Consider the following 27,761-nt stretch of genomic DNA (forward strand, 5'->3'; position numbering starts at 1 on the left):
CATTCATTGGACCAATGTCGGCTTTTACCGCATCTCCTACATATACCTGAAGGCTGAGGTCTCCTATTTTTGTCATTCCCAGAAGAGATATTATTCCTAGAAATTCTTTGCCTGCAATCCCTTTGCAAATGTCCTTCCTAATTTACCACAATTAAAACACCTGGCAGTTTGATGTCTCCTCATTGCTTTGGAAATCACTTCTCCTACCCAAGATTCATCATTATAGCTAAATGTCTCAACATTCACCGTATGCTGAATCCATTCATCCATTGGTGCTGATCTAGACTTTAAAGGCCCAATTATCTTTTTGCAGTCTATGTTTGCATTCTCAAAAGCTAGAGATTTAAGAAGTATTCGTCTAGCTTCTGAGTCTGTTACCCCTATGTCCAGAGCCTTAATTAATCTTTGCAAAAAGTCAATAAAGGGTTCTCTCTGTCCCTGCCTAATTCTGGTATATGATTCAATCCTTTTTGCTGGATCTTGTATCCTATTCCAAGCATTTAAAGCTGCTTGGTGACATAGACACAGTACTTCATCGTCATAAAGAGCTTGGACCTGTGGATCAGCATATTCTCCTGCACCAAGAATTTGATCTTGGGAAACCTCAACACCCTTTGCTCTTCCTTGCTGTTCCATATGTTTAGATTCTTCTCTGAAATAAATTCCAAACATCAAGGAAGGTCCATTATCTAAAACTGCAGACACTAACTGATGGAAATCATGGGGAGTAGCTCTAGCATTAGAAGCCCAAGTCCTTATCATTTCCTTTACATATGCATTGTGCAAGCCAAAATTAACAACAGCTTGCTTAATTTCTTTCAGATCATTCATTGCTATTGGCGTCCATCTAGCTTCTCTGACTCCCTTTGAGCCTTTAGACGTTGACGCTTTGTCAGAATTAAGTATAGGGTATGTTGCTAGAACCCTGGGTAAGCCAGTTCTAATAGCTGGTGGAGGCATTGTATCTTGTCCTTGTGCCTCCTTACTCTGTTCACCAGCTGCAATAATTTCTCCAGTCTTTTCAAATCTTTTTATCATTGTCTCTCTTAAATCCTGAATCTCCTGACCTGTATATATTTCCAGTGATTTCACTGAGGTATCAATTTTTTGGTCCCCATACTGCACCTGTGATTCCAAAGCTTTAATTTTTTCCTTCAAAGATAACATGTCCTCCTTAAACTTTTCTTGTATATCATGTAGATTCCCATGTTGGAGGTACATTCTGTCTGTTACCTTATCAAAACTTTGTGATAAAGTCTGAAGGTCAAATTCAACAGCCTGAACCCTTTCAGGTAACTTTCTAATACCCTTGGATATGGAGTCAATTTTGTCTGTCATAGTATCCACTTGTTCAGATAACCTCTGATTTTCAATAATTTTAATCCTGTCAATTAGTTGTTCATTATTAGTTCGTAAAGATTCTATCGTTCTTAGGAGTGCCATATTCTTCTGTTCATTATTAGTTTGTAAAGATTCTATCGTTCTTAGGAGTGCCATATTCTTCTGTTCATTATTAGTACGTAAAGATTCAATCATTCTTAGGAGTGCCATATTCTTTCTTAATGATAGAATATGGAAAAGAAAACTGAAACCTAGTAACAAGCAAATTAAGGTATCCCCATAATCATATAAACCTTATATGATGTAATCCATTGTATTAGTAAATATAAATTTACTAATCCATTGTATTAGTGAAAACAAAGCAGTAAAATTTGCGTTAGAAATGAAAACTGCCATATTACCTATTATCCAGCAGGTGGCGCTGTTGCCGAGTCGCGATGAAAACGGGGTCCTGTTTCAGTGCCTTAGTAGATGTTAAAAACTGGAAAATGCAAGTTTCTCAACAAAGTAAATGTAATTAAATCAATTCCAGAGACGGAACCAGAAACCCAGAATCCAGCGGTAGAGAAGAGCAACCTAGAAGCCGCTTATGCCTCCACGTGACAGAGTCACCCTGAGGGGTTGCAGCTTTCAGCAACCACGTGCTCTGGTTCATGCCACTTAAGAGCTGTGCTTGCAAGGGAGATTTAAAAACAACTCAGAAAAGAGCAAACCACATGGGCAGAGACTATGCAGGCCTGTGGAGTTTAAATCCACGTGGGGAGGCAGACGATAGGGTGCATGGGGACTGGAAGTATTAAGCTGCTGGCTCCAAGCACAAGACACAGGCCACAAGGCTACCGCCAACAAGGCCGCGGCTGAGGAAGGGAGGCTCGCGCCAAGCTGAACTGGCGGCCAGCAGCCGAGTGGGGGAAGGAGAGGTCCTAACACCAAACGTTGGGTGCCAACTGAAGGCGTAAGTCACAAACAATGCCACACCAGTTTGGAATTATGATTAATAGGGTGGTATTTATTTAAAGGGGAAAAAACTTACAGATTGCCGTCCCAGACAACAGCCCTCTATGCAACCAGGAAGGAAGTCAAGTCACCAGCGGAGCAGGAAGTGAAGAGAGAGAGAGGAGAGGGAAGTGGCCGCTTTTTTAAAGGGAGAGAGACCACGCCCCAGTGGGCTGGTATCTCAGCAGCTATAGGCTGGATGATTGGAGGACCTCCCGCAACAGGAAACCACTTCATATTCACTATAATAGAGGTAGATTCAGATGTCATGAAATCAAAATGTGTTGGTAAACTAGAGAGCTAGAACCTTCATATTCTGCTGCCAAGAATGGTAAATCATACTGGCAGTCTTGGAAACAGCAGCTGCTCAAATGATTTATTAAAAAGCTATCATCTAATCTAACATTTCCACTGTTAGGTATTTACCAAAAGAAATGAAAGTATAGGCTCTTCCACAATCTTGGACAAAAATATTTATAGCAGTGTTATTCTTAGCAACTAAAAAAGGGAAATGAGCCAAATGTCCTTCAGTTGGTAGGTGAATAAACAAAATATATTATATATTGGTATACAGTGGAATATTTTGCTCTTAAAAGGGAATGCTGATAAAACTTGAAAACAAAAGAAGGCAGTCACAAATGGTCATATGTACATATTATGTCAAATACAAATATGTAATAGAGGTATAAAGTAGAAAAGTGGTTAAGGCTGGAGGGAGGATGGGAGCAGAGTTTAATAGGAATATCCTAATGGATGCAAGATTTCTTTGTGGTTGATTAAAATGAATTAACTCTGGGTGATGACTGCAAAAACATATTAGTAAGTTGACTATTGCAGGTGACTTAACAGTGCTTGAGGCCTATTCAATTGCCCTGAGAAGAGATGGGTCCCTCTGTCTTTTTATTTATCCCCTCAGCCACTGTGAGGGCAGAGTGGAACACTAACCGTTGACTTATTAGAAGTCCTGCAGGAACCTTGTGAGGTGGCCACATGTACCTGTTGGAGGATAAGGAGTGAGTCTAGGCAGGAAGCATGGCTTTCAAGATTCTTTTCCTGACTTTACACTTCTGGTATTACTAATATTGCAGGTATACTTTTTAATTTACTTTTCTTTCTTTTATTATTCACTTTTGAAGATCATTTTAGCAAATGAAGCAAATACTATATATCCTGTATAAAGAAGGGTTATATAAAAAATTAAATATGGCAGGGATTTTATAACAGATTTAAGTATACAAGGAAAATATTAATGTACATTTTAACACTTAAACTTTTGTGTATATAAGCATAAAGCACAGTTGTTTTTCCACTCTTGATAATTTGTCCTTTATATTTGAGACAAATTCTGAGTAGCCTCTTGACCGCTCTCTATGTTACTAAGGCTGACCCTGAATTTCAGGTCCTTTTGGATCTTCTTCCAGAGTGTTGGGATTAGACCTGTGTACTTTTATGCCAATTTTATATCATGCTAGACTTGGAACCTAAATCTTTGTGCATGCTGCACAAACATTATTCTGAATGAACTAAATCCCCGTCGTTTATTCCTTAGTTCAAACTGATTTCCTAACTGAGGACTGTTGCTTCTCGGATGTACTTCAGCATGCTCTTTATAAGCTTTTCATGAGTGGGGACCTCAGGGCTGTATGCTATACATCTTTCATTGTTTCTTAGACCAAGATTTCATATTGTTTAAATAGAGAGAGCATACAGCTCGCAACACCGCACATGTTTTTCCTTTCCCTTTTTGCATCAAGAATCAGGCCCTAGCTTTGCAGGACTTCATAGGGTTTGTATCTTAATAAAATGAAACCTTTATATACATTTGAAACATTGGTATGTTTGTTCTAATTCCTGTTACTGCACTCATTATTTGTAGATTTATATTTTGATTTCGTTCCTTTTTATCATTTCTTTCTTTTGATCTTAAAGATCTAGTTTTCTTTCTTATTTTGCCTTTTGTGACTTTCAAGTTTTTGAGACATCTTATTATTCTGCATGCAAGGCAGATTTGGAACTCACTATATAACTCAGGGTAGTTCATACCTATAGTCATTTTCTTTCCACAGCCTCCCAAATGACGAGATTGTAAAGGCCTGTACTACTTCTCCTAGATTTCAAATCTTTTTTCTCATGGTATATTTCCTCCAGTTCTAGAGGTTTGCATTCCTATTGTACTTGGTCGGTGGTTTTCATAGCAATATTTGACTCTTTCTTTCCCTTAAAACATTATAGTGTCGTCTAGTATACCATTGTCAAGATGAAGGTAACTTGGACTTGCTTTCACTAGTCTTCCAACTTCTACTGGAATTCTAAATGGACACAATGCATGTTTGTGTTAATGACTTTATTAGAGTATGTGTTTTCTCTTTTACTTCAAAAACCACCTTTAAATCCACAAGTACTTTATTTCAGTCTAACCTAATTATTCTTTTATTACCTTAATTTTTTACTACTCATTATATAAATTAATTGGATTTTTCTTTTTGCTATAGTCCTTCCCAAGTTATATTTTGCATTTTTTTGGCATAATGTCTGAGTAAATTTTCAGTTAATGTCATTCTTTGTTTCAACCTAGGTTATCATGCCTGCCCTCAAGAGTTGTATGATCACTACCCTCTTTCAGCAGTTGCAGTTGTTCTTTCCCTCCTGTTGTCACATGCCTGTTCCCCTGCCCTGGTCACCCCTCCCTGGCTCCTTGGAAACTGTGGTACTTCTCTTATGAATTCTGAGTTTAGAATTGTTCCAGGAGTTTTGAGCTTAGGCATGATATTTAGAACTTGGATGCTCTCTGGAACCTTGATCCACAGCAGGTTCTGAAAACAGGTGATCATTCTTTATCTGTTGTCTGACCAGCTCCACAGCCTGTGCTTTCCTGTATGGGATGCTCACATCTTGTTTCTTCTCTCATTCCTTTCCTAGGTGTTCTGAGGTGAAACTTGGTTCTTAAGAATTTGATTCCACTGCCTGTTCTTTACTTTTCCTGCTGCCTCCAGTGAGCACATTTGTTCCACTGTGGGTTATTAGTTTCTGAGTTTGTGGTGGTCCATTGTGGTTTATTCTCTGTCCTAGTCCAATGGCTTTTGAGATCTGCCTGAGGATTCTTTGCTTGTTCACCTGCCTCCTCTCCCATTCAGGTACTGTTTTTCTTCTTTTGGGCAGAGATCCTACATACCATACCCATCTTTACAAAGGGGATGTGAACTGTTTGGAATTGTTAGCTGAGAGGAGTCGCCATAGCAGAAGTAGAAATATTTTTACTTTGTCCCACAAATGGTTAATGAGGGTCAGGTCACTAGAATTTGAGTGGCCAAGAGATGAACCTTCCAGCTAAGTTCATCTCCTGGGCACAAACAAAGCCAGGAATACATCACAGGATGGTGAACAGGATAGTTCCCATTTCTGAATATTGGGTGGTGTCTGAAAGAGTCTTTAGGGTCATGAAGTCCCGAATTTTTAAGAAAATACACCAGCAATTGGTACTTCTTTTCCATGTTCAGGGCTTCATTAGAGTCACCTACACCATTTCCCAGCACTTTACTTTCCACTTAATACCTTCTTCTCCCACCTATGGTGACTGAGTGGGAAAAGGGGAGAATCTTGGGACTTAAGTCATCAGCCCACTTGGCAGGGCTGTGGCTCTTCCTTCTACCCCTATTTAAGCAGGGTGGAATCAAAATAATTGTGTGAAACATTGGTTTATTCCAGAACAAAAAGGGCATCTGTTTCGATAGAGATATGTTTAGATAATATATTGAAACTGTTGATTGTCCTGAATTTCTGTTTCATCTTCTATATAATGGAATTCTTTATTTTTATCTGAGTGTGTGTGTGTGTGTGTGTGTGTGTGTGTGTGTGTATTCTTCTCTTATAACATTTCAAGGTCTCATAATAGCTAAGTATAGATTCTAAGAAATTACCTTAAGGATTGGGGATGGAGTCACAGGTCACAGTTGAAGTCAGAGTATAAGAGATGGAAAGGTATGTAGAGTTGAGATGCAGATCTCCTGCTTCTCCTGTGTATCATGTGTGCTGTCTCATACTGTAAACCACTTGTGGTACAGCCACATTATTTGTTTTTTTGTCCTCTCCAGATATCTTAGTGGTAGCTCCTGGATTCTGCCAAGAATACAACTTGGCTGAGGCTTTCCTGGGCTTGTACATTATTCTAGAACAGTGGTTGTCACCTGTCCTAATGCATTAATCTTTTAATACAGTTTTCCATATTGTGATGTATAGAAGGAGCTGCGGGCAGGCCTACTTTTCATCCCACCCGGCTCCCGCACAGCTAGCTTAGCCCTGGAATTAACAACACAAAATTGTATTCATTTAAACACTGCCTGGGCCTTTAATTTCAGCCTCGTATAGGCTAATTCTCACATCTTGATCAACCCATTTCTATTAATGTGTGTAGCACCACGAGGTGGTGGCTTACCAGGAAGGATCTTGACCTACATCCATCTTGGAGTGGAGAGCTATAATGTCTGCCTCACTGTCTTCTTCCACCCATCATTTAGTTCGATTTACTCTGCTTACCTAATTTTCTGTCCTATCAAAGGGCCAAGACAGTTTCTTTATTAACCAATGAAAGTAACACATAGATAGATGATCCTCCTTCATCAGTGATGACCCCCCTCCAACCATAAAATTATTTGCATTGGTACATTGTGACTGTAATTTTGCTACTGTCATAAATCATAATATAAATATATGTGTTATCTGATGGTCTCAACTGAGCCCTGTGAAAAGGGCATTAGTCTACCAAAGAGGTCGAGACCCACAGGTTGAGAACCAGTGTTCTAGGTGCTTTTGGTGGAATGCTTCAGCATCTGTCTATGTAATATGAAAACCAGCTCAGCACTGGTTACTTTTGCCAAATCAGGCTTTCTGTCCTACCGAATGTCTTTAGTTTTCTTTCTTGGAATATGCCCTTCTCTGCTTTCTTCTCAGAGTTGTTACTAAAAATTTCCTTACTTTTGTGTGACTGTAGCGATTTCAGTTGATCTTTTTAAAGTGGGTAGGACAAATACATGCAGCCAATGCTTCTTCCTGAAGGCAACTCTCTGTGTCTCTGAGTATGGCTCTTCCTTGTGCTCTTTCCGAGCCTGGTTGTCCATCATTAGGATTCAGCTTCAGCACAGTCCTGTGTGAGGTTCTAAAATCCCTGTGACATACTTACTGGCCTCTTAACTTTCATCTGTATGCTTATCTTTCATCTCTAGTTCTTCTTGCACCTTAAATAGGTTTTGATATTTTTCTTTGCGCATATATGTCCCATATATACTATATGTCTCTTAATGTCAAGATTTTTGCTTTATCCATGTCTTCATGTTCGCAGACCCTTCACAGTACCTCTAGGTTTTTCTGTTACATATTTCTTTACTAAAAAGTTACTTGTTGCTTACTTCTGACACTGTATAAATGATAAGCTTACAAATTATGAATCTAGTCTGTCATTTCCCTTTTGGTAAGCTGAAAAACCCTGAATTGTATTCAGAAATGAAGATTATATCACCCAAGAGTGTAATCCTCTATATTTAGAAAACATCTTTATGTCATGATTGTATCTGTATTTGTTTTAATTGAAGAGAAAAGTTGGAAAGCTATAGTATGTAGATATGCATAGTTAGGGTTATGGCAATCTCTCTTTCTCTCCCTCCCTTCCTTCCTTCCTCCCTCCCTCCCCCCTCACTGTGTGTGTGTGTGTGTGTGTAAAAATAACAATAAAATAGACAGTGGAAGTTTGTATTTGAGAACCAAAGAGTCTATGTGTAAACTGAAGGAAGATAGAAATTGTTCAGATTCCTGAGTGTACATATACTGATAAAACCAGCTCTGACATTCCTTCTGTAAGCTTCCCACAGTCATGGCAATAGAGCACCTGCTGTCATGGATCATGTTAAAAGTTGCTGCCTTCTCTTTCTTGGAGCACTGAAAAAGAAGTATTTAAGCCAAGATTTCAGGTTCGATCTTAGATGTGTTTCTTACTACTGTGATGAAATACCCTACAAAAAACAACTTAAAGGAGAAATACTTTATTCCTCATAATTCTGGGTTACAGTACGTCATTGTGTTGATGTGACAGGGACTTGAAACAACCAATCACAGTCAAAAGCAAAGGGTGATGAATTAAAGTATCAGGGCCTGTGTTTGCTTTGCTTTTTTTGTAGTTCAGAACTTCAAGTTCAAGGAAAATGGCACCTGACACTGTGCAGTTCTTCCTATCTGAATTTAGATAATGAAATTATTCCCTCCAGCCTTGCCCACAGGTCCTTCTCCTATGTGGGTGTAGTTGTGTGAAGTTGACAATGAAAAACAACCATCATTTGTTATATCCTACCCAGTAAATAATAGTGTGAGATGAGAGGTGGCGTTGGGAGGAGGTAGTTAATTTCTCATTGCTGTGATGCTGTGGCTTACAGAAACAATCAAGGAAGGAGGAGTGTATTTGGTCTCAGTTTCATGGTAGCAGGAGTGTAAGGTGATTTTCTCACATCATACCGGATGAGGACACAATGCTCACATTTGAAGCCAAGTGTGGTAGAACCTGCAACACACACTCTCCCAGTTATTCATTTCTTGCAGCAAGACTCCACCTCCTGGAGAGTTCACACTTCCGGAAGCAATGCCACCAATTAGGAGCCAGGTGTTGAATACATAAGCCTATGGAATGTTTGACATCCAAACCATATTGGGGCAGAAGTTCATAGCAATGTGTGTTCTCATCACATTGCCCTTAGCACTGGGGCTAAGTATGAATAGTTGGAATGCCTTTTCTGACATGGCAAGTCAAACTGATCTTAAAATGAAGGAATCACAGAAGATTGAGCTCTAAAGCATAGGCTTAAGGAATCTTCTAGCATTGATTCTAATGAAACTCTGAAAACATGTATAAATAGTTTCCTGTAATGTTTGAGACTTAAAAAATGATTAGAAATCATTCTGAACTAATGTCTGCCATAGTTTCTTAATGTGTGTGATGATAAACCTCCACCTTCTGTGCCATTATTGAGAAATACGCCCATGAATGCAGGTTGCCTGCAGAGGCCAAAAATGGGACAGATCACCTGGACTTAAGAGTTAGGGTAGTTGGAAGCCACCCAGTTTGGATGTTCAGAACTGAAATTGGGTTCTATAAAAGAGCAGAACACACTCTTAACTGAGCTCGAAACATCTCATCAGCCCAAGATTATTCTTTTCAAAGCATTTGATGTTAGAATGCGAAGGGAAAGAAGTGAAGCAGATCCTCTGTGTATGTTTTATAGATTGAAGTATAGTATTTTTATGGAATTCCTGAGTGTGCAAACAAATGGATCTCTGATTCCTGTACATTCTCTTGGGCTCTTTTCCTTCTGTCTGTGTTTCTTGCCCAACACTGTTGTGATAGTTTTTGTTTTATAATTTTATTATATTTTATTATTATCATCCCTTAGAAGCCTGTTTGCTTTTTAATGAGAGACAGAAAGGGAATGGAGGTACATGGGAAGGGATGTGGCAAGGAACTGAAAGGAATAGATGCAGGGGCCTTCATAATCATAATATGTGAAAAGGAATTTCTATTTTCAATTAAAAGGGGGTACAGAAAATGAAAGAAAATGTTTCTTCAGATCAAGAACATACATTGGTACTTTGATGTGATTCCAGTTAGAGTACTCACTTAACATGTACCAGACCCTGGGATCTATTTCAAGTGTAAAGTTTCTTCATGTTACTTTGTTTGTTTGTTTGTTATGTGTATGTGTGTGTACCATGATGAAACTGATGTCCCCTTTTCAGCTTTCTAAATAATAAGCTTCCCTGTGACTTCCCTATATACCCGTCATCCATCAGTACTATGGAACTTGTTGAGCTTTTCATAGGAGTCCATGTTACTTAACAACTGAATGGATAGAGAACGGATGAAGTGAACCTCTAGTGTGAAGAATTCAACTTTTACCTCAAAGTTAATATAAAGTGCTACCATCTTTGGGACAAAGACTTGGCAGACATTTTTGGATGCCATGCTAAGGGAAGAAAAGGAGGCCTACGGTATGTTTATGAGGAACTTGTATAAACTGCCACAATCTAAACCCAGTATGATAGCACAGACAAATCTTAGCACTCATTTGGAGATAGAGGTAGGAGGATCAGAGTTCAAGGTTCTTATTGCTACATAACTAGTTAAAGGTCAGCCTGCTATGCATGGAACCTTGCCTCAAAAACAAAGAGCAAAAAGCAGAAACGAACCAACCCACAAACCCCCTGCCATTAGTGTGATGAACTTCATGGCAGCAATTTAATAAGTTGGCCCCACCCTGTAGGTAATGCTCTCTGCCATATGCTGTGACTGAATAAAAGGCTTTTGTTCGTTTTCTATGCAAGGGTATTTATATGTAATTAAGCTCCAGGCCCCTATCTTCAGCTCCATTTTTCGCTTAGGTAGAGTATGGACTACATCATATATGGCCACAGAGTATTTCTGTTGTAGGACCACAAGTAGTCATGTGACCATATAGGCCTTCTTCCTCTGACTTGTAGAAAGAACACTGTGCAAGGCTGATCTATTGCCAGGACCTAATCCTCCTTTTCTCACTACTACAGAGCCATAACTGTAGTGATTCCAAGTCTTGCATCTCTGCTCTAATCCAGAAATGTTACATGTTTTTTTTTTTAACCAAAGTAACCTGCTTATATTAGCTTCACTGAGCACTGGACACCATGCCCAGTTCCACCATCAAACTTTTGTTTATTGTGTATGCATGTTTGGGTACTACATGTAGAAGCCAGAGAACAGCTGTGACAGTTGACTGTCTCCTCTATGAGTCTAAGAGATTGAACTCATGTCCTCAGGTTTGGTGACCTGAACCATTACTTGCTGACCATCTCACTGGTCCTTATGTAGACAATGATTTCTGGCATATTTTCTGTCATGTTTGGCTTACTACTGAACAGAATATAGGAAACCATATGCAATACGTACAACATTTTAAACTGCTGTCTTGTTATATTTTTATCTTAAAACCGAGAAGGAAATAACTAACTCAGTACATTAGATTTTTAAATTTTTTGATTTTGCTGATTGTTTTTGCATGTATTTGGAAGAATTAACCTTAAATGTGCTGGCATATTTGGAATTTCTATTTCCTATTTTGTTTCTTTGTTTGATCTGCCCAAATCATCCTAAACATATCTACTTATGTTTTAAAAGCCACAAAAGTGTGGATTTTTGGACATTTATGGTCTTGATTCTTCACTGGAAGGTATGGTACTTCCATGGATTGCTTTTACTCAGAGTTTTTCCCTCTAAAACGTAATTATTCTTTATGTTTCTTTTAGTGTTCTCTTTATCACAAATAGCCTTCTTTATCTTTTACTTATTCAGTAAGTTTTCTGTACATTTAACCTTTTTCCCTGCTTGTGGGGCTGTAGGGAGATGATGAGGCCTGAGCCAAGCATGCTGTGACTCTGAGGACAGATCTCAGCTTCAGGGCACACTTACCCTTGCCAGCAGACGTACACAGGGAGCCTCTAGGTCTGTATGTTCTGTGTCATGGTTCAGCACAGAGTTTGGCATGCCCTCGGTATGGGAGAAAAAGCTCATGAATCTTTCTGCAGTCTCAGTGTTAGTTATTGACGTTTACAGCCATAGCTTGTCACACTAGGAGTCATGTGCTATGCTGTTTCTGCTACTTTAGATAGTAGGGAGAATTTTAGAAATATAAACATCAAAAGATCTCAAATATCTGGAAAGTCGTTTCATTTCCTGCTGAAATTAGTGCTTCTAGTTACTGGAGAGCTAAAGTAGCTGACTGTATTTTAAAGGTCTCATCATTTTGGACTCTGACAGACAAAGAGGGGCCTCCCAAGCTTGGTGAGTAGCTATTACCCACTGCACCTGACTAGCCCCATTTTTCTCCATGGAAACCTGTCTTGCTGTCTGTCTCCCATTCTTCCTTCCCAGTTTTGTGTGAAAAGTCCTGGGAGACGTGATACCACACTTGGTATGTGGGCACTCTGGGTGTTTTGGTTACTTGAATACTAAACAGTCTTCTGGTTCTCCCATGCTTACCATGAGTTTCCTTTCTCTCTGATTTAAAGACAAAGCTTCCCTCTGGAGTGAAGGTAAAAGTCTTAAAAAAAAAAAAAAAACCAAAAAAAAAACCTTTCTTCTTTCTTCTTTGGGTACCTCTGAGACCCTCTTCCGCCAGAGCAATCCTTGGTCCTCTTTCTGTTTCTCTCTAGTCTGACTATTGAGCAGCAGCCGGTCCACTCTGTGTAGGAGCTTGCATAGCCTTTTTACACACTGCCTTTGCTGTGCCTCTCACTACCACCTCACAGGTGTGTAGCGCCAAGGTTCTGCCTGTCCAGCTCCATTTACTTCTTCTTCCTCTTTAATTATGAAACCCTTCTCGAAAAACGCTGTCTTAACCACCATATTGTACTGGTTGAATTTCCTAAGCTCCCATATCTCTCAGTGTTAGATTATGCAAGTCTGTCACATGAGTAAACATTCTGAAACATTTTTATCATTTTTTTATACTTAGGAATGTAAGAAAATTCGGAGCTTATGCCTCTCTTCACTCATTTTGTGAAGTCCCCCTTAGTCTCTTTTGAGCTTCCTGGGCTGTCTTTCTGGCTGGTACTGTCAGCATGGTTTTTCTCACGTGAGGCTCTACCTCAGAACATCCTCCTGTTGTTGCTTGCGTGTCCTGTACCTGGATTATCTTTTCTCTTCCATGCTGCTTATATCCTATCCCACAGAAAACCCAGGCCACCAGCTAACTATGTCTAGCTCATTGTAGGAAGTATGCTTCAGTAGAAAATGTTAGTTACCAGAGTGTATAAATTGGCAGTGATCCGCTGTTTCTTTTTTATTGTTTTTTTCTCATATTAATTCCTGTTCTACTAACTATCAGTGGTTCCAGAGGCAAGTTTCCTCATTTTAAGCTTCAGTTTTTACAGATATAAAATAGATACAATAGCAGTCTTGAAGTGGTAGAGTGCTTCTGAGAAAGGCGCCCCAGTACCCAGCCTATAGCTGTGAGTGCTTACAGTGACTCTGGCCCTGCTGCAGCTGTTACTTCTTTGCTTCATATATTGCTATTATTATGTTTAATTTTTATAGTAGTAGATTTTCACTTCAAAGTGTAATACCATATTCCCTACTCTTTTGCCTTATTTTTCTAGATACTGTACATTATTGCCAAATTTACTTGAATTCTTGCTTTGTGTTGTTCATTTTCTTACACTAGAACATATTTCTAGAGGACCATGACTCTTCTTTCTGCCTTCAGATGTGCCTTGATGCCTAGAACAATATGATGACATTGGGAATTTCACCATAAATGTTTATTGAGTGAGCAAGAACTATGTAATTTAAGTTCTGGGTCCTTGTTCATGGAAAGTCATAAGTTTCATCAGTTTGTCCCTGTTGAGTCTGACTGTGTGTGTGTGTGTGTGTGTGTGTGTGTGTGTGTGTGTGTACGCGCGCCATGTGCATTTTATACCAGTCATACTGCCGTGCCACTTGTCTGGGTAGTTAATCTTGAAAAAAAGTCAGGAGTATCTTGTAGTAGGGAAAGAGGGTGGTAAACTCTCATTTGACCTTAGTAAACTCCTAGGAAAGGTCATTTTCTCAGTAATGAATAACAGTCACGCATTGCCTGTGCTTTAAAACCTCAACTCATTGTAATAAATCTTGAAAAGAAGCAAGGTTCTTATATATAAATGTTGAAACTTGACATTCTAGGCAATTGCTCATTTTCTAGAGCCATTCTTTATTCTGTCATAAATATGTCACTGTACCAGGCTGAGCACCATGAAGTCCTGAAAGAACAAAGTGATTCCATTTAGAATGTGGAAATGTGCCCATTTCTCAAATGCCAGGAAAACACTTGAAGCTAGGTACAAATTCTAACTTGCCTATCTTCTTCACAGCACATTTCAGCACTGGTAAATTTCTACCACCTTTCTCAAAGACCAAACCCAGTTTGCATAGCCCATCTCTTTCCCCCTTGAGGACCCTTCCTTCCTTTGTTTCCTCTTCAGCAGACTTGTTGGCTTTGGCCTGCTTTTGCTGGAAGCTGTGGTTCAGAAGAACACAGGAGTCTTTGACATCTTTTCTTGCTGAGCAACAACTGGATATATTTTGTAGTCACGTCCCATTCTTCAATTCTAATAACTTGAGCTTTGCTGATTTATGTTTTTGTTTCTGATAATTGCTTTTGATTCTTTAAGAAATCTGTTTTTCTTCTCTTCATTTTGGCCTGTTTTAAAAATTGTTTCTAGTCAGTTATAGTGGCACATTCCTTAATTGTAGCACCTGGAAGGGAAAGACAGGCAGATTTCTGTGAGTTCGAGGTCAGCCTGGTCTACAGAGCAAGTTTAAAGTTTAAAGTCATTTTCAGAAGTTTTATTTCTTCTAGATCTGTCCTTAATTACAGAGCTTACTGATAATTGTTCTTAACATTGATGTCATTTTATGAAACTTGTATGCTGGGAATATTACTTACTCTGTGGGAGATCACTTACCTAGCAAGAATAAGGCGCTGGTTTAGATCGTCATCACCAAAAGGAAAAAGAAAAGAATTAGGAGTCTGTATCCAGCTGATTCCTTCCTCTATCCCACTCCATCTATATTGTCAGTTCTGTAGATTTTAAGTGTATGCCTACATAGCCTGTAGGAGAGTCTGGCCCACACCCACTTTGTACTGTGCCTCCACCTTAAGAACAGGCATTTGGAACAGACTCTTACCTAAAGCTTGGTCTAAGGATACTTGTTTCTGTGTTTTTGTTGCTGTTTGTATGTGTGCTCATGTTTATATGCTTTTTAGTGGTGGCGGTAATGGTAGTGTGTGTGTCTGTTTAAAACACGTAGGTTTATATTAAATCAACAGTGTATGTGTATTTTCCTAACTGCTCTGGAGGTTGAGACAAAAGGATCACCTGAACCCAGGAGATCCAGAACTGCCTGGGAGTATCACTGGACTCCTGTCTCATAGATAGATAGATAGATAGATAGATAGATAGATAGATAGATAGATAGATAGATAGATAGATAGATAGATAGACAGACAGATCAAAGCATTCATAACTATTCTTCTTTTGTGCATTAGACAATCTGTTTCAGCCTTTGCTAAGGCCTGGCACTTTGAGCCGTGATGTCCTGCTACCCACCTTGGCTAATTCCTGTCCAGATTCTAACTTGTTTGTAGCTTTTTGTTTCCTTAGCTTCAGCTGTTTAGAGTCAGGACTACACAGCCAATTCTTTTAAACTTTCTCCATTTAAATTTCATTATTATGTGCTTAGGAATGGCAGTGTTAAGTTATGGACTTAAAGCATGGCCACATATTTTTCTTGTTGACTTCAGTTAACTAAACTGAGGTATTTGAACTTTATCTGGAATCTCTGAGGGACTTTTAGAAAACTGGGATTCAATGAGATTTTAGAATTTAGAATAATGATTTTAGTATTGGGGAGATACAGTATAGAAAGGCCAAGCAGATGAGTTCTCTTTTTCTGGTTGGAATTTTTAGCTGCTTAACATATGATGTTGGAAACACATTCATATTTTATTATATGTAATTATAAATATATAAATATATAAATTATAAATATGTAATTACAAATCTTTTAAACAATACTCTAATTGCAACAAGATAAGAAAATATCATACAAAATTATTTGTGGTTGTAAGCTTTTATCTCGGCTGTAAGAATTTCAGTGTAGGCTCAGCACACAGTGAGTAAGACATGCTCAACTGGTATTGCCTTCTGATCAGCCATAGTCTCTCCAGAGCCCCTTGTTAAGCTGTAGACACATAGACAGAATGCTACAGAATAGCATTTACTCACATATATGTAAATCCAGGGCTCTTCAATCCTGATACATGGCCACTACTGAAATGTGCATGGCCAATGTGTTTTTTCTCCTGCTGTTCATCCTTAATCCTCAACCCCACATGTTACTGCTACTACTAGAAGAGCTTTCACATCATATTCAGTTCCTCATGTGGCTATTTCCTCCATGGTTTTTTTTTTATTTTTATTTTTAAGTCTCAGAGTGTCATGGCCACACTTTGTAACCCTCTTACCAGGGAGCCCCTGCAGTTTCCTTTTTATCATTTTCCTGCCTCTTACTCATCCACACCCACAAAAGAACAAGCAGGGTAGTAGGAGGCAGGTTCTGTTTTCCTAGCCTGTGTTTCCTGTAACAAGGCCTCATTCCCCACATAGTCAGACCCACACCTGCTTGACTATCAGCCCTGACAAAAGATTTGTATGTGGTCCCAGCTATTAAGTAAATGCTAGCTATCCCTACTTACTCCTGTTTAATAGAAACAACTAACCTAAGATGGAAAGCAATGTTTTATTGTTGCCCTCTTTGATTCATAACTTTCTCTGGCAGAGGAGCTGTAAACAGTGCACACTGCAACTACTTGTGTGGTCTGAGACATTTCCAAACAAGGCATCATGAGCTTCTCTTGAAACTTTTGTTAGAGGAAGCATTTTTCTTGTCTTTTTGCTTTGTTTTACTACATTGAGTTCTTTCACAGACAAATCACTTTCTCTGAGATGACATGGAATTAGAAAATTTCAAGTAGCTAGGCGGTGGTGGTGCACGCCTTTAATCCCAGCACTTGGGAGGCAGAGGTAGGCGGATCTCTGTGAGATTGACACCAGCCTGTCTACAGAGTGGGTTCCAGGACAGGCTCCAAAGCTACACAGAGAAACCCTGTCTTGAAAAACCGAAACTAGATAGATAGAAAGTGACATTCACAGGGGAGGCAGAGGAAAGACTTTAAGTAGAACAGGATAGTCTCAATGTAAGAACAGCAAGATGGCCAGAGAGGTCAACTTAATCATTAGGGAGAGAATCATCTGAAGTGGTTGAGACAGCTTTGTCAGTTTCCATGAAGAGAACATTGGGAAGCTAGGATGAAGTGGTGAGAAGACTTGGATCTCTGATAACTACTGAAGGGAAGAATTAGTTAGATAAATCCTAAGCTTTGTTTTAGATAGATACCACTTATATGGAGAAACAGTGGGACAAAGAGCTTTGGGAAGAACATCTTGAATTAGTTTAACTAAGGTGGTATTCAGCAGACGAAGTAATCAAAACAAACTTAGGACTTTGGAGTTGTGTGCATTGTGATGCTGAGATGGTTAGTCATGTGGTCACATGCCTAGAGTGTAGGTAGGAAAAAAGCTAATTCTCAAACATGCCCACAGGCCTTGGGCCTGGAGCAGAGATGTCCTGGACCTGTTAGAACAGCATTACAAACTGGAAGATTGCCACCAATGGAGTGTGAGGAGATCTGGAATAACGTGAGGTCAGGAAGCAGACGAAGAGCTGTTCTGGAGAGAGAGTTAGGGCAGTGTTTGGTAAACGTGGGTTTTTCCCTATGTTGTTTTCTTTTATAGCAGTCTGATTTATTTGTTCTGTTTACCAGTAAAATGCTGCTCATAGAGTCACCACACTTCTAAAAAATGCAGCTATTTTTATGACTCTTTAAAGATATGTGTATTTTAATTTTGAATTTAGGTCTTCACTGAGATAGTACTATGATGCCTACATCCTATGTCTCAAGCACAAGAGCCCTATAATCTCCAGTGGAAACCATTTGCTGCACTCGGATGTGCAGTAGGTGTGGCAGATTATGATATGGTAGATAATGTGCTTGGTGGTGGCAGTCCTCAAACTGGAAGTCCTGTAGCCAGTGTTGAGAATATAGGAAAGAAACAGTAATTTTTAAACCACCTCCTTTGGCTATTAAGTATAACTATAGTTTTAATTCAGAGATCATAAAGCTGTTTCGATAATGGGCCAGATAATACTCTAAACTTTGTGAGAATCTCATTCTATGGAACAAATTCATTCAGCCCAGTGATTGTAGCATGGGAACAACTGTGGAAAACATATAAAAGAATGACTGTGGCTGTGTCCTATAAAAAACTTTATTTCGTAGTGGGCAGCTGGCCAGAATTGGCCCATGGGCTGTAACTCTCCAGACCTCTAATGTTTTGAGAACCGTACTTTTAACCTTTAAAGTTGAAGCTATAAAGTACTGTTTTGACTGGCGTAGATATTTAATTGTTACTTTTTGTTCATAAGTACTTTTTAAACAATTGTCTTTATAAACTAACCTCATTCTACAAAATTTTGACTACAAAATATATGCATTCTTTTACATGGAGTTATATAAAAATTATGTAAGAATATTTTAAAATTGCTGACAGGCAGCCATCCTCCCCCATCATCCTCTGCTGCATGTGCTGCCATCATCCTAACCTCAGTGGATACTTTTCCATGAGTATGTCCTCTGAATGGTGTCCCACTGCTTCTGTCAAGTCGAACAGTTTCCTTCCTGTGCTACAGAATCTGCAGGGACACTTGGTTCACTGAGAGTAGAACACATGTGCAGTGTTCTCTGTGTTACATTTACCATATGACTCTGTGCTTTCTGTTTGCTCTCTGTTTCAGATGAAATGCTTACCTGTTCTTCCATCTGAGTCATGTGTTCATTCAAACTGCTTAGAATGGTATCTGCCCAACACTGTGGACTTAAATAACACTGTTATTGTTTCAATAAAGCTGCTGACACTCCTGTCCTGAGGCCTTTTCAGTATGTGTTCCAATCAACATAGGACCATGATTTTTCCTGAGAACAAAACACTCTGTGTCCAGACCATTCAACAGAAATATAATAACCTTTTCAAAAATATGGTGTTGGGACAATTAGATTTCCATCTGCAAATAATGAAGTTGGACCCCTAATTAAACACAAAATTAACTCAAAATAATCATAAAAATAAATGTAAGGGACTAATTTATAAACATAGAATATAATATGTGAGTATATATTAATTTTACCTTATTCAAAATATAACACGAAAAGCATACATAACAAAGGAAAACGAATAAATTGAACATTTTTTTTCATAAGCTGCTGTTTAAAATGATGAGAAGGAAACCCTCAGGATGTGATGAGTTTTTAAGTTAAGTATCTGGCAGGGGACTTGTGCACAGTCCAGTGAGGAGCGCATCTTTAAAAAAAAAAAAAACACGGGCAAAGGATTTAAACTTTACTGATGCTCATTAAGTATATGAGACTCTAGTGTCTGTAGTTCGAGAAAAATGTTTGTCAAGAGCACAATGAGAAAAGACTTTAGACCACAAGTATAACTATAAACTAAGACCACAAAAATTGCTGGTTAGGATGTGGAGAGATCAGAACCCTTATCTGTGTTAGTGAGTGAGGAGACTGAAATGGAGTGGCAACTTTGAAATCATTAAACGTGGTATTAACACATGTTCCAGCACCTGTACACCTACTGTATCTAAGAGAGATGGAAACATTAAGAGAAGGAAACTAGTTGCAGAAGCCCACATATTATGTAGTCTCATTCTTAGGAAATGTTTATAGTAGGTAAATGGATAAAGGAAAAGAAGAGTGATTAGTGATTGTCCAGGTCTGAGTGGGAGCTGGGAGCTTGGAAATGACTACTGATAGCTGCGGAGTGTTTTGAAGTGATAAGAATGTTCTGAAGTGAAATGGTAATGATGATTGCACAATGCTGTGAATGATGAAAACCAGTAAATTGTAAACTTTAAAATGGAATGTTTTATAGTAACTCTGTAAACCATTTTATAGTACATTTTATGTATCTCTATAAAGTGTTATTTAAAAAGAATAAAATGGGCTAGGAATGGTGGCGCATACTTTTAATCTCAGCGCTTGGAGACAGGGTCAGGTGGATTTCTGTTAATTTAGAGCTAGCCTGGTAAACAAGTCAATCAGGTCTATATAGTGAGACCCTGTCAAAATACAATAAAATACTGGAGTGATATCTCAGTTGTAAGAGGATGTGCTTTGCAAGCAAGAGGACCTAAGTTCAAATCTCATGCATCTTTATAAAATCTAGGTATGGTCATGTCTACCTGTAAGGCTAGCGTTGGGGAATTAGGATCAACAGTTCCTTATTTTGGGAACTTGCTGCCCAGTAGGGACAGTTCAAAACATGAGTTTCCGTTGTACCTTACCTCAGAGAATAAGGTGTGTAGCCATAAATAAAGACATAACATCTCGTTATGACTCTGCCTGATGTCTACATTCATACAGTTTTTATCCATCACACACATGCGTGTACACACACACACACACACACAATGGGCTGGGGTCTAAAATGGTCTTATCTTTCCTTTTGTGGGTTTTTAAACATTGTGAATGAAATACACAGTTTTTCTTTTTAATTTTCTGGCTACCTGCTAACTTTACATATAGCCACAGATGATTTGGATGTAGAAGGTAGAATTCTTATTGAGCAAGTGATTAGTTTTTGACAGTGCCGTATACCCATGTACAAACCATGACTTCTGTTCAGGGGATATTCAGTGGCCAAGAAATAATTAATGGTCTTACCCTTTTGAGAGGTTTTTCACATGAAGACTAAGGTGATTCATACTACAATGATATGGCAGTGATAAGGTTTACAACCTCATCATTCTAAAAGGTTTAAAATGAGGTTCATTTACTTATCATTTATAGAAGTTATTTAAGAAATAAGCCTAGAAATTACATGGTTATGGATAGTTCTTTTTTCAGCTTGATGCAAACTAAAGTTCTCTTAGGAAGGAACCCAAATTGAGAAAATGCCTCCATTGGATTGGTTATAGGCAGATCAATAGTGTTATTTACTTGATTAATGATTGATGTAGGTGAGCCTAGCCCACCGTGGGCAGTGCCAACCCTGAGCTTTTGGTCCTGGGTTCTATAAGAAAGTTGGGTGAGTAAGACACAGACATCAAGCCAGTAAACAGTGTTACTTTGTGGCCTCTGCTTCAGTTCCTAATTCCAGGTTCCAGCCTTGTTTTCCTTACCTGTCTTTCCTCTGTGATGGACTGTGATTGGGATGTATAAACCAAATAAATTCTTTCCTTCCCAGGTTGTTTTTACTTATGTTCTTTTATAGACAGACTGTACTTTTATTTCCCACTGTCCAGACCCAAATAACCACATAGAACTATATTAATTACAACATTGTTTGACCAATGACTCAAGCATATTCCTAACTAGCTCTTACATCTTAAATGAACCCATTTATATTAATCTATGTTTCACCACGAAGCTGTGGCTTACCAGTAATGCTTTGGCAACTTTCTCCTTTGGCAGCTTAATGGCATCTCTTTGACTCTGTCTACTCTATATATCTCTGTTCAGATTTCCCACCTGGCTTTACTCTGCTAAGCCAGTGGCCAAAACAGTTTTATTCATCAACCAATAAAAGCAACACATATACAAAATGACATTCCACATCATTCTTTATCACAAAAATACCAACCTAACTAAGAACAAAACTCTTTCCTTTTAAAAACCATTTTGAAAAGCTGGAATATGTTGAATTATATCTCAGTACCCTCCTTGAAATTACTTTGTATAAACATTAGCTTTTGTTACATCCACTGTTACTGTACAGTTAAATAAATAAAATCATATACTTTATAGATACCACCATTGTTCTTGTGCCCTTATTTTTTAAAACAAAAAGCAAAAGAGTTCTTTTAAAGGTAAGCTATGGCCAGGTGGTGGTGGCACACAACTTTAATCCCAACACAGGGGAGGCAGAGGCAGGAGGATCTCTGTGAGTTCAAGACCAGCCTGGTCTACAAGAGCTAGTTCCAGGACAGGCTCCAAAGCGATAGAGAAACCCTGTCTCGAACCCCCCCCCCCCCAAAAAAAAGGAAGCTATGGTTTAAAGTACATGTTCTCAGCCTTTGGTGCACAAACATCCACTGGGGCTCATTCAAACCATGACTTTTGGACTCCTCCCCACAAGAATTTGGTTTAAGCTGAATTTTTAATGAATACCTTTTGAAGGATAGTGCATTATTCCATCATGCAAAGATTCCCAGGGATCCAGCTAATGCTGAGGAAAACAAGGGTGTTAGAATGTTTATCATAACTGCTGGATAGATATTGACGTAGTCTTCAACTATTTGATACTGGAAGTAGATCATATCCACATTGGAAATTCTGTTACAAAATAACACTTACTTTCTTCCTACCAGCATAAAATCCCAGGTTGTAAAACTGTTGTGCTTGTCACCTTGCCAGCATCCCTCACTGATGGCCTTCAGTGCACTCATCTCCACCTTCTCTTTGCAGATTTCCTTTGACTTAGCAGAGTACACTGCAGATGTTGATGGAATTGGCACCTTGCGGCTTCTGGATGCAATTAAGACTTGTGGCCTTATAAATTCTGTGAAGTTCTACCAGGCCTCAACAAGTGAACTATATGGAAAAGTGCAGGAAATACCCCAGAAAGAGACCACACCTTTCTATCCGAGGTCACCATATGGTAAGGACACTTGTGCCCAGCCGTATATATAGTTCTCTGCGGCTGTGGGGATGTTTCTGCTTTCATTCTGTATATGTGTCATACCTGGTCATTTGGATGTGAGAATGCCTTTTATAGACTAAAGTGGCTGGACTTGTTGGGAAGCATACTGTATGCATTATTGCCATTGGTTCCAGGTGGATTAGCACTTCGTTCACCAATCTCTGTTCATCCCACCTTTCTACACAGATCACTTCAAATGAAAATTAGACCCAACATGAATCTTTTTCTAAGCTGTTTAGAGATTGTGCTGGAGCAATGAGCTTTTGTGTTGTTTGTTTTTATTTTTTCTCATGACAATTTCTCTGAGTACAAACCTAGGAAGAAAAAACAGACTTAAAAACCACATTTGTAAAGAAATTCATGAAAGATATATACGATAACATTTTAAAAACAATATTAAGATCCCAAATATCTTCTTTCTAATTTTCTAAAAGTTTGTGTGTGTGTGTGCGCGCGCACACGCATGTACTCACATGTGTACGTGAGGGAGTCTGGGAGACAGAGACAGACACAGTGAAAGACACGGTGAAAGGGAGCTAAGATGAACTTGTTATATTCTATAGTATAATTGAATAAATAGATGGTAAAAGAATTAATGTTATGAAGTAGTTTTATTTCTAATGCACATGATTAATTGGCACACAATGTTTTGGATTGTGGTTCATATTAGCCATTTTGATGCATTATAAGTAATACTCTGTCAGTTATTACTTGTCTAAGGTGAATGAAAAGCACAGTCCTTTAGAGTAAACTTTGTCTTTAACAAATTATTCCAACAGGTGCAGCCAAACTCTATGCCTACTGGATTGTTGTGAACTTCCGCGAGGCTTATAATCTCTTTGCAGTGAATGGCATTCTCTTCAATCACGAGAGTCCTAGAAGAGGTGAGTGAATACATTATCAGAGGAGGGCTTTAGACTTTGGCAACAGAGAATGGTGTATGTATAGTTTGTTGATGTTCTATAGATTGAAAAGTTTATGTCTGCTCCTCTTATAAATATGGTAAATAAAGAAATATAAATCAGGCTTTAATTTATGAGAACTTTTTAAATTCTTTGTGAAAGGCTGGACTGTGTGCAAATTTACTGTTTTCGTTAGTAGTTTTCAACCCAAGTATGGGAAATTACTGTGTGAACACAAGCAACGAGAGATAAACTGCTGGTGGTTTCTGTCATTCATTACTGTTTACCTAGACTCAACCAGTTGAAAAGTAAGTATATTCCCTTTGTATTAGAGAGACACCAGAAATGATTGTTTCTCGAATGTATTCGAAAATCAATTTCAAATAAGTCCTTAAACATTACTTGTTTTGCTTGTTTGTTTTCCTGAAAGTTGTATTTGCTTGCATCAGTTTAGTTATCTTCGAGACTATTGGCATATCATTTCTCTGCCGCCAGCATTAGGTTTTCAGAGAGAAGACATGTACTCCCACCCTTCTGACCAAGTGAAACACGAGAAATATTAACACGCCAGGGTGTTCGGAGAGGAATAGAACCCACAACATCAGTCTTTACAAAGAACAACTTATTTGTGTTATCTAAATTAGAAACATTTTATTAAATTTAATGGTCACTTAGTCTTGGAGTGTGAGAATAAATAAGAAGCCCAATATTAAGAGTTGGTTCTTGCCCAACAACTAGTAATACTTATAAGTATTTCAGTGAAATTTTATATGACTACATACTCACCTAATTAAACCAACAAGTCATAGAGAAAGATTAAAGTGACAGGCTTATAAAGGTGTCTTTAGCATCACATATTTTTATTTTATAATTGCTTAAGTTAGCAGTTCCCATGATGGATTGTTAAGGCATGATTACCAGCCTGTCATCTCTGAATACACATGTACTCATCATTTCTTTAATTAGTTTTGTGTTCTGGATATTCCTGGCAAGTGCAATCCTGTCTCTTTTCGCACAAACATGCTTGTATATTTTGTTGTATTTCTGTATTTTTTTTTCCTTTTCAATCTGACCCATTTCTCCTACACCACACAGAACAAGTAAATGTTAATTGTTCTAAGTCAGGTTAAGATAGGAAAAAGCATTCTTAGGTTATACAATAAAAAGACAATTTAAAAATTATGCTTCTGCCGGTCCTCTATTTGCACCCTATAAATGAAGGCTTTTCTTCTATATTGATTATTTTCTGAATTTTAAGAGATAATCTTTATGAATTTCAAAGAAAAATTTTAAATGTTATAAGAGGTAAAGAAAGAGTTCCTTTCCTCATTTATACTAAGCTTCCTACAACTGGAGCCACTATTATCATGCCCAGAAATTCCCTTTATGTTTTCAGACCTGCAAAGATAGTTACCCATATGTGTTGGGTGTCTGTTAAATATTTGTTAGATTTGATCTTGGGCATCTTAATAGCAGGGGAAGGCTCTTGTTTTAGAAACTTTTAGACCTGAGTGTGATCCACCAGAGCCCACAGTGGAAAGGGAGAACTGGCCTTCAGAAATTGTCCTCTAGCCTCCACACATGTGCTATGACATACTCATGTCTACACAGACACGATAGCCAGACAGACATATACAGAGACTAATATAAAAATTATCAAAAGGTTATCCACATTAAGATTATTAAGGAAGCTGGACAATGGTGAGAGCGCCTTTAATTCCAGTAATCAGGAGACAGAGACAGGTGGATCTCTGTGAGTTTGAGGCCAGTCTAGTTTACAGAATGCATTCCAGGACAGGCGCCAAAGCTACTAAGAAACCCTGTCTTGAAAAATGAAAAAGATTATTAAATAAAACTTGACCTTGTAATATAAACCAGATTATTGTTTTATTACATATACAGAAATCAGTATTCCATTTTAAACCCCATTTCTTTATTCAAATAATAAAAACATAATTTATATTAATACTACCTTTGATAAAACTTCTGAAATGTAATATGCATAACATTTTAAAAATTAAAATAAATTTAGTATGAAAGTAATTTTTTAAAGATTAAGCATTGTTTTCTTTTTTTTTATTGAGAAAAGGAAAAAAAAAGTTTCCCCCTCCTCCCAGCGTCCCATTTCCCCCCCTCTCCTCCTACACTTGTCCCCCTCCCCCCACTCCTCTCTCCCTCCCTCTCCAGTCGAAAGAGCAGTCAGGGTTCCCTGCCCTGTGGAAAGTCCAAGGTCCTCCCCCCTCCGTCCATGTCTAGGAAGGTGAACATCCAAACTGGCTAGGCTCCCACAAAGGCAGAACATGAAGTAGGATCAAAACCTCGTGCCATTGTCCTTGGCTTCTCATCAGCCCTCATTGTTCGCCATGTTCATAGAGTCCAGTTTTATCCCATGCTTTTTCGGTAACAGTCCAGCTGGCCTTGGTGAGCTCCCAATAGATCAGCCCCACTGTCTCAGTGGGTGGGTGCACCCCTCGTGGTCCTGACTTCCTTGCTCCTGTTCTCCCTCCTTCCGCTCCTCATTGGGACCTTGGGAGCTCAGTCCAGTGCTCCAGTGTGGGTCTCTGTCTCTATCTCCATCCATCACCAGATGAAGGTTCTATGGTGATATGCAAGATATTCATCAGTATGGCTATAGGATAGGGTCATTTCAGGTTCCCTATCCTCAGCTGCCCAAGGAACTAACTGGGGACATCGCCTTGGGCTCCTGGGAGCCACTCTAGGTTCAAGTCTCTTGCCAGCCCTAAGGTGGCTCCCTTAACTAAGAATTGTGCTTCCGTGCTCCCCTATCCAGCCTTCCTTTATCCCAATCATCCTGTTTCCCCAAGTCCCCACCATCCTCCCCTTCTCACTTTTCTCTCCATCTCCTCTTACCCCCAACCCACCCCACCCCCAAGATCCCACTTTCCTCCCCGGCAATTTTGTCTACTTCCCATAGGCAAGAGGGTAACTATATGTTTTTCCTTGGGTTTACCTTCTTATTTAGCTTCTTTAGGTTCACCAATTGTAGACTCCGTGACCCTTATTTATGGCTAGAAACAATTATGAGTGAGTACATCCCATGTTCATCTTTTTGGGTCTGGGTTACCTCACTCAGGATAGTGTTTTCTATTTCCAACCATTTGCATGCAAAATTCAAGAAGTCATTGTTTTTAACCGCAGAGTAGTACTCTAATGTGTATATATTCCACACTTTCTTCATCCATTCTTCCATTGAAGGACATCTAGGTTGTTTCCAGGTTCTGGCTATTACAAATAATACTGCTATGAACATAGTTGAACAAATGCTTTTGTCATATGATCGGGCATCTCTTGGGTATATTCCCAAGAGTGGTTTTGCTGGGTCCAAGGGTAGGTTGATCCCGAATTTCCTGAGAAACCGAAACACTGATTTCCAAAGTGGTTGCACAAGATTGCATTCCCACCAGCAATGGATGAATGTACCCCTTCCTCCACAGCCTCTCCAGCAAAGGCTATCATTGGTGTTTTTGATTTTAGCTATTCTGACAGGTGTAAGATGATATCTCAACGTTGTTTTTATTTGCATTTCCCTGATTGCTAAGGAGGTTGAGCATGACCTTAAGTGTCTTTTAGCCATTTGAACTTCTTCTGTTGAGAATTCTCTGTTCAGTTCAGTGTCCCATTTTTTAATTGAGTTAATTAGCATTTTAAAGGCTAGTTTCTTGAGTTCTCTATATATTTTTGAGATCAGACCTTTGTCTGTTGCAGGGTTGGTAAAGATCTTCTCCCAGTCAGTAGGTTGCCTTTTTGTCTTAGTGACAGTGTCCTTTGCTTTACAGAAGCTTCTCAGTTTTAGTAGGTCCCATTTATTCAATGTTGCCCTTAATGTCTGTGCTTCTGGGGTTATACGTAGGAAGTGGTCTCCTGTGCCCATGTGTTGTAGAGTACTTCCCACTTTCTCTTCTATCAGGTTCAGTGTGTTCGGACTGATATTGAGGTCTTTAATCCATTTGGACTTGAGTTCTGTGCATGGTGATAGATATGGGTCTATTTTCATTCTTCTACAGGTTGAAATCCAGTTGTGCCAGCACCATTTGTTAAAGATGCTTTCTTTCTTCCATTGTATACTTTTAGTTCCTTTATCGAAAATGAGGTGTTCATAGGTTTGTGGGTTAAAATCCGGGTCTT

At 38.8% G+C, this 27,761-nt stretch overlaps 1 protein-coding gene across 1 annotated transcript in view; it reads left to right on the top strand.

Moving 5' to 3' along the window:
- Positions 1-27,761, top strand: part of Gmds (GDP-mannose 4,6-dehydratase) — a 511,111-nt gene that overhangs the window by 193,373 nt on the left and 289,977 nt on the right. Inside the window, exons 5-6 of the mRNA XM_075969961.1 lie at positions 22,479-22,671; positions 23,493-23,597. Of these exons, the coding sequence (XP_075826076.1) occupies positions 22,479-22,671; positions 23,493-23,597 (298 nt within the window). The remainder of the gene's footprint in view (positions 1-22,478; positions 22,672-23,492; positions 23,598-27,761) is intronic.

The sequence above is a fragment of the Microtus pennsylvanicus genome, chromosome 4, assembly GCF_037038515.1.
Source record: "Microtus pennsylvanicus isolate mMicPen1 chromosome 4, mMicPen1.hap1, whole genome shotgun sequence".
Taxonomy (NCBI): domain Eukaryota; kingdom Metazoa; phylum Chordata; class Mammalia; order Rodentia; family Cricetidae; genus Microtus; species Microtus pennsylvanicus.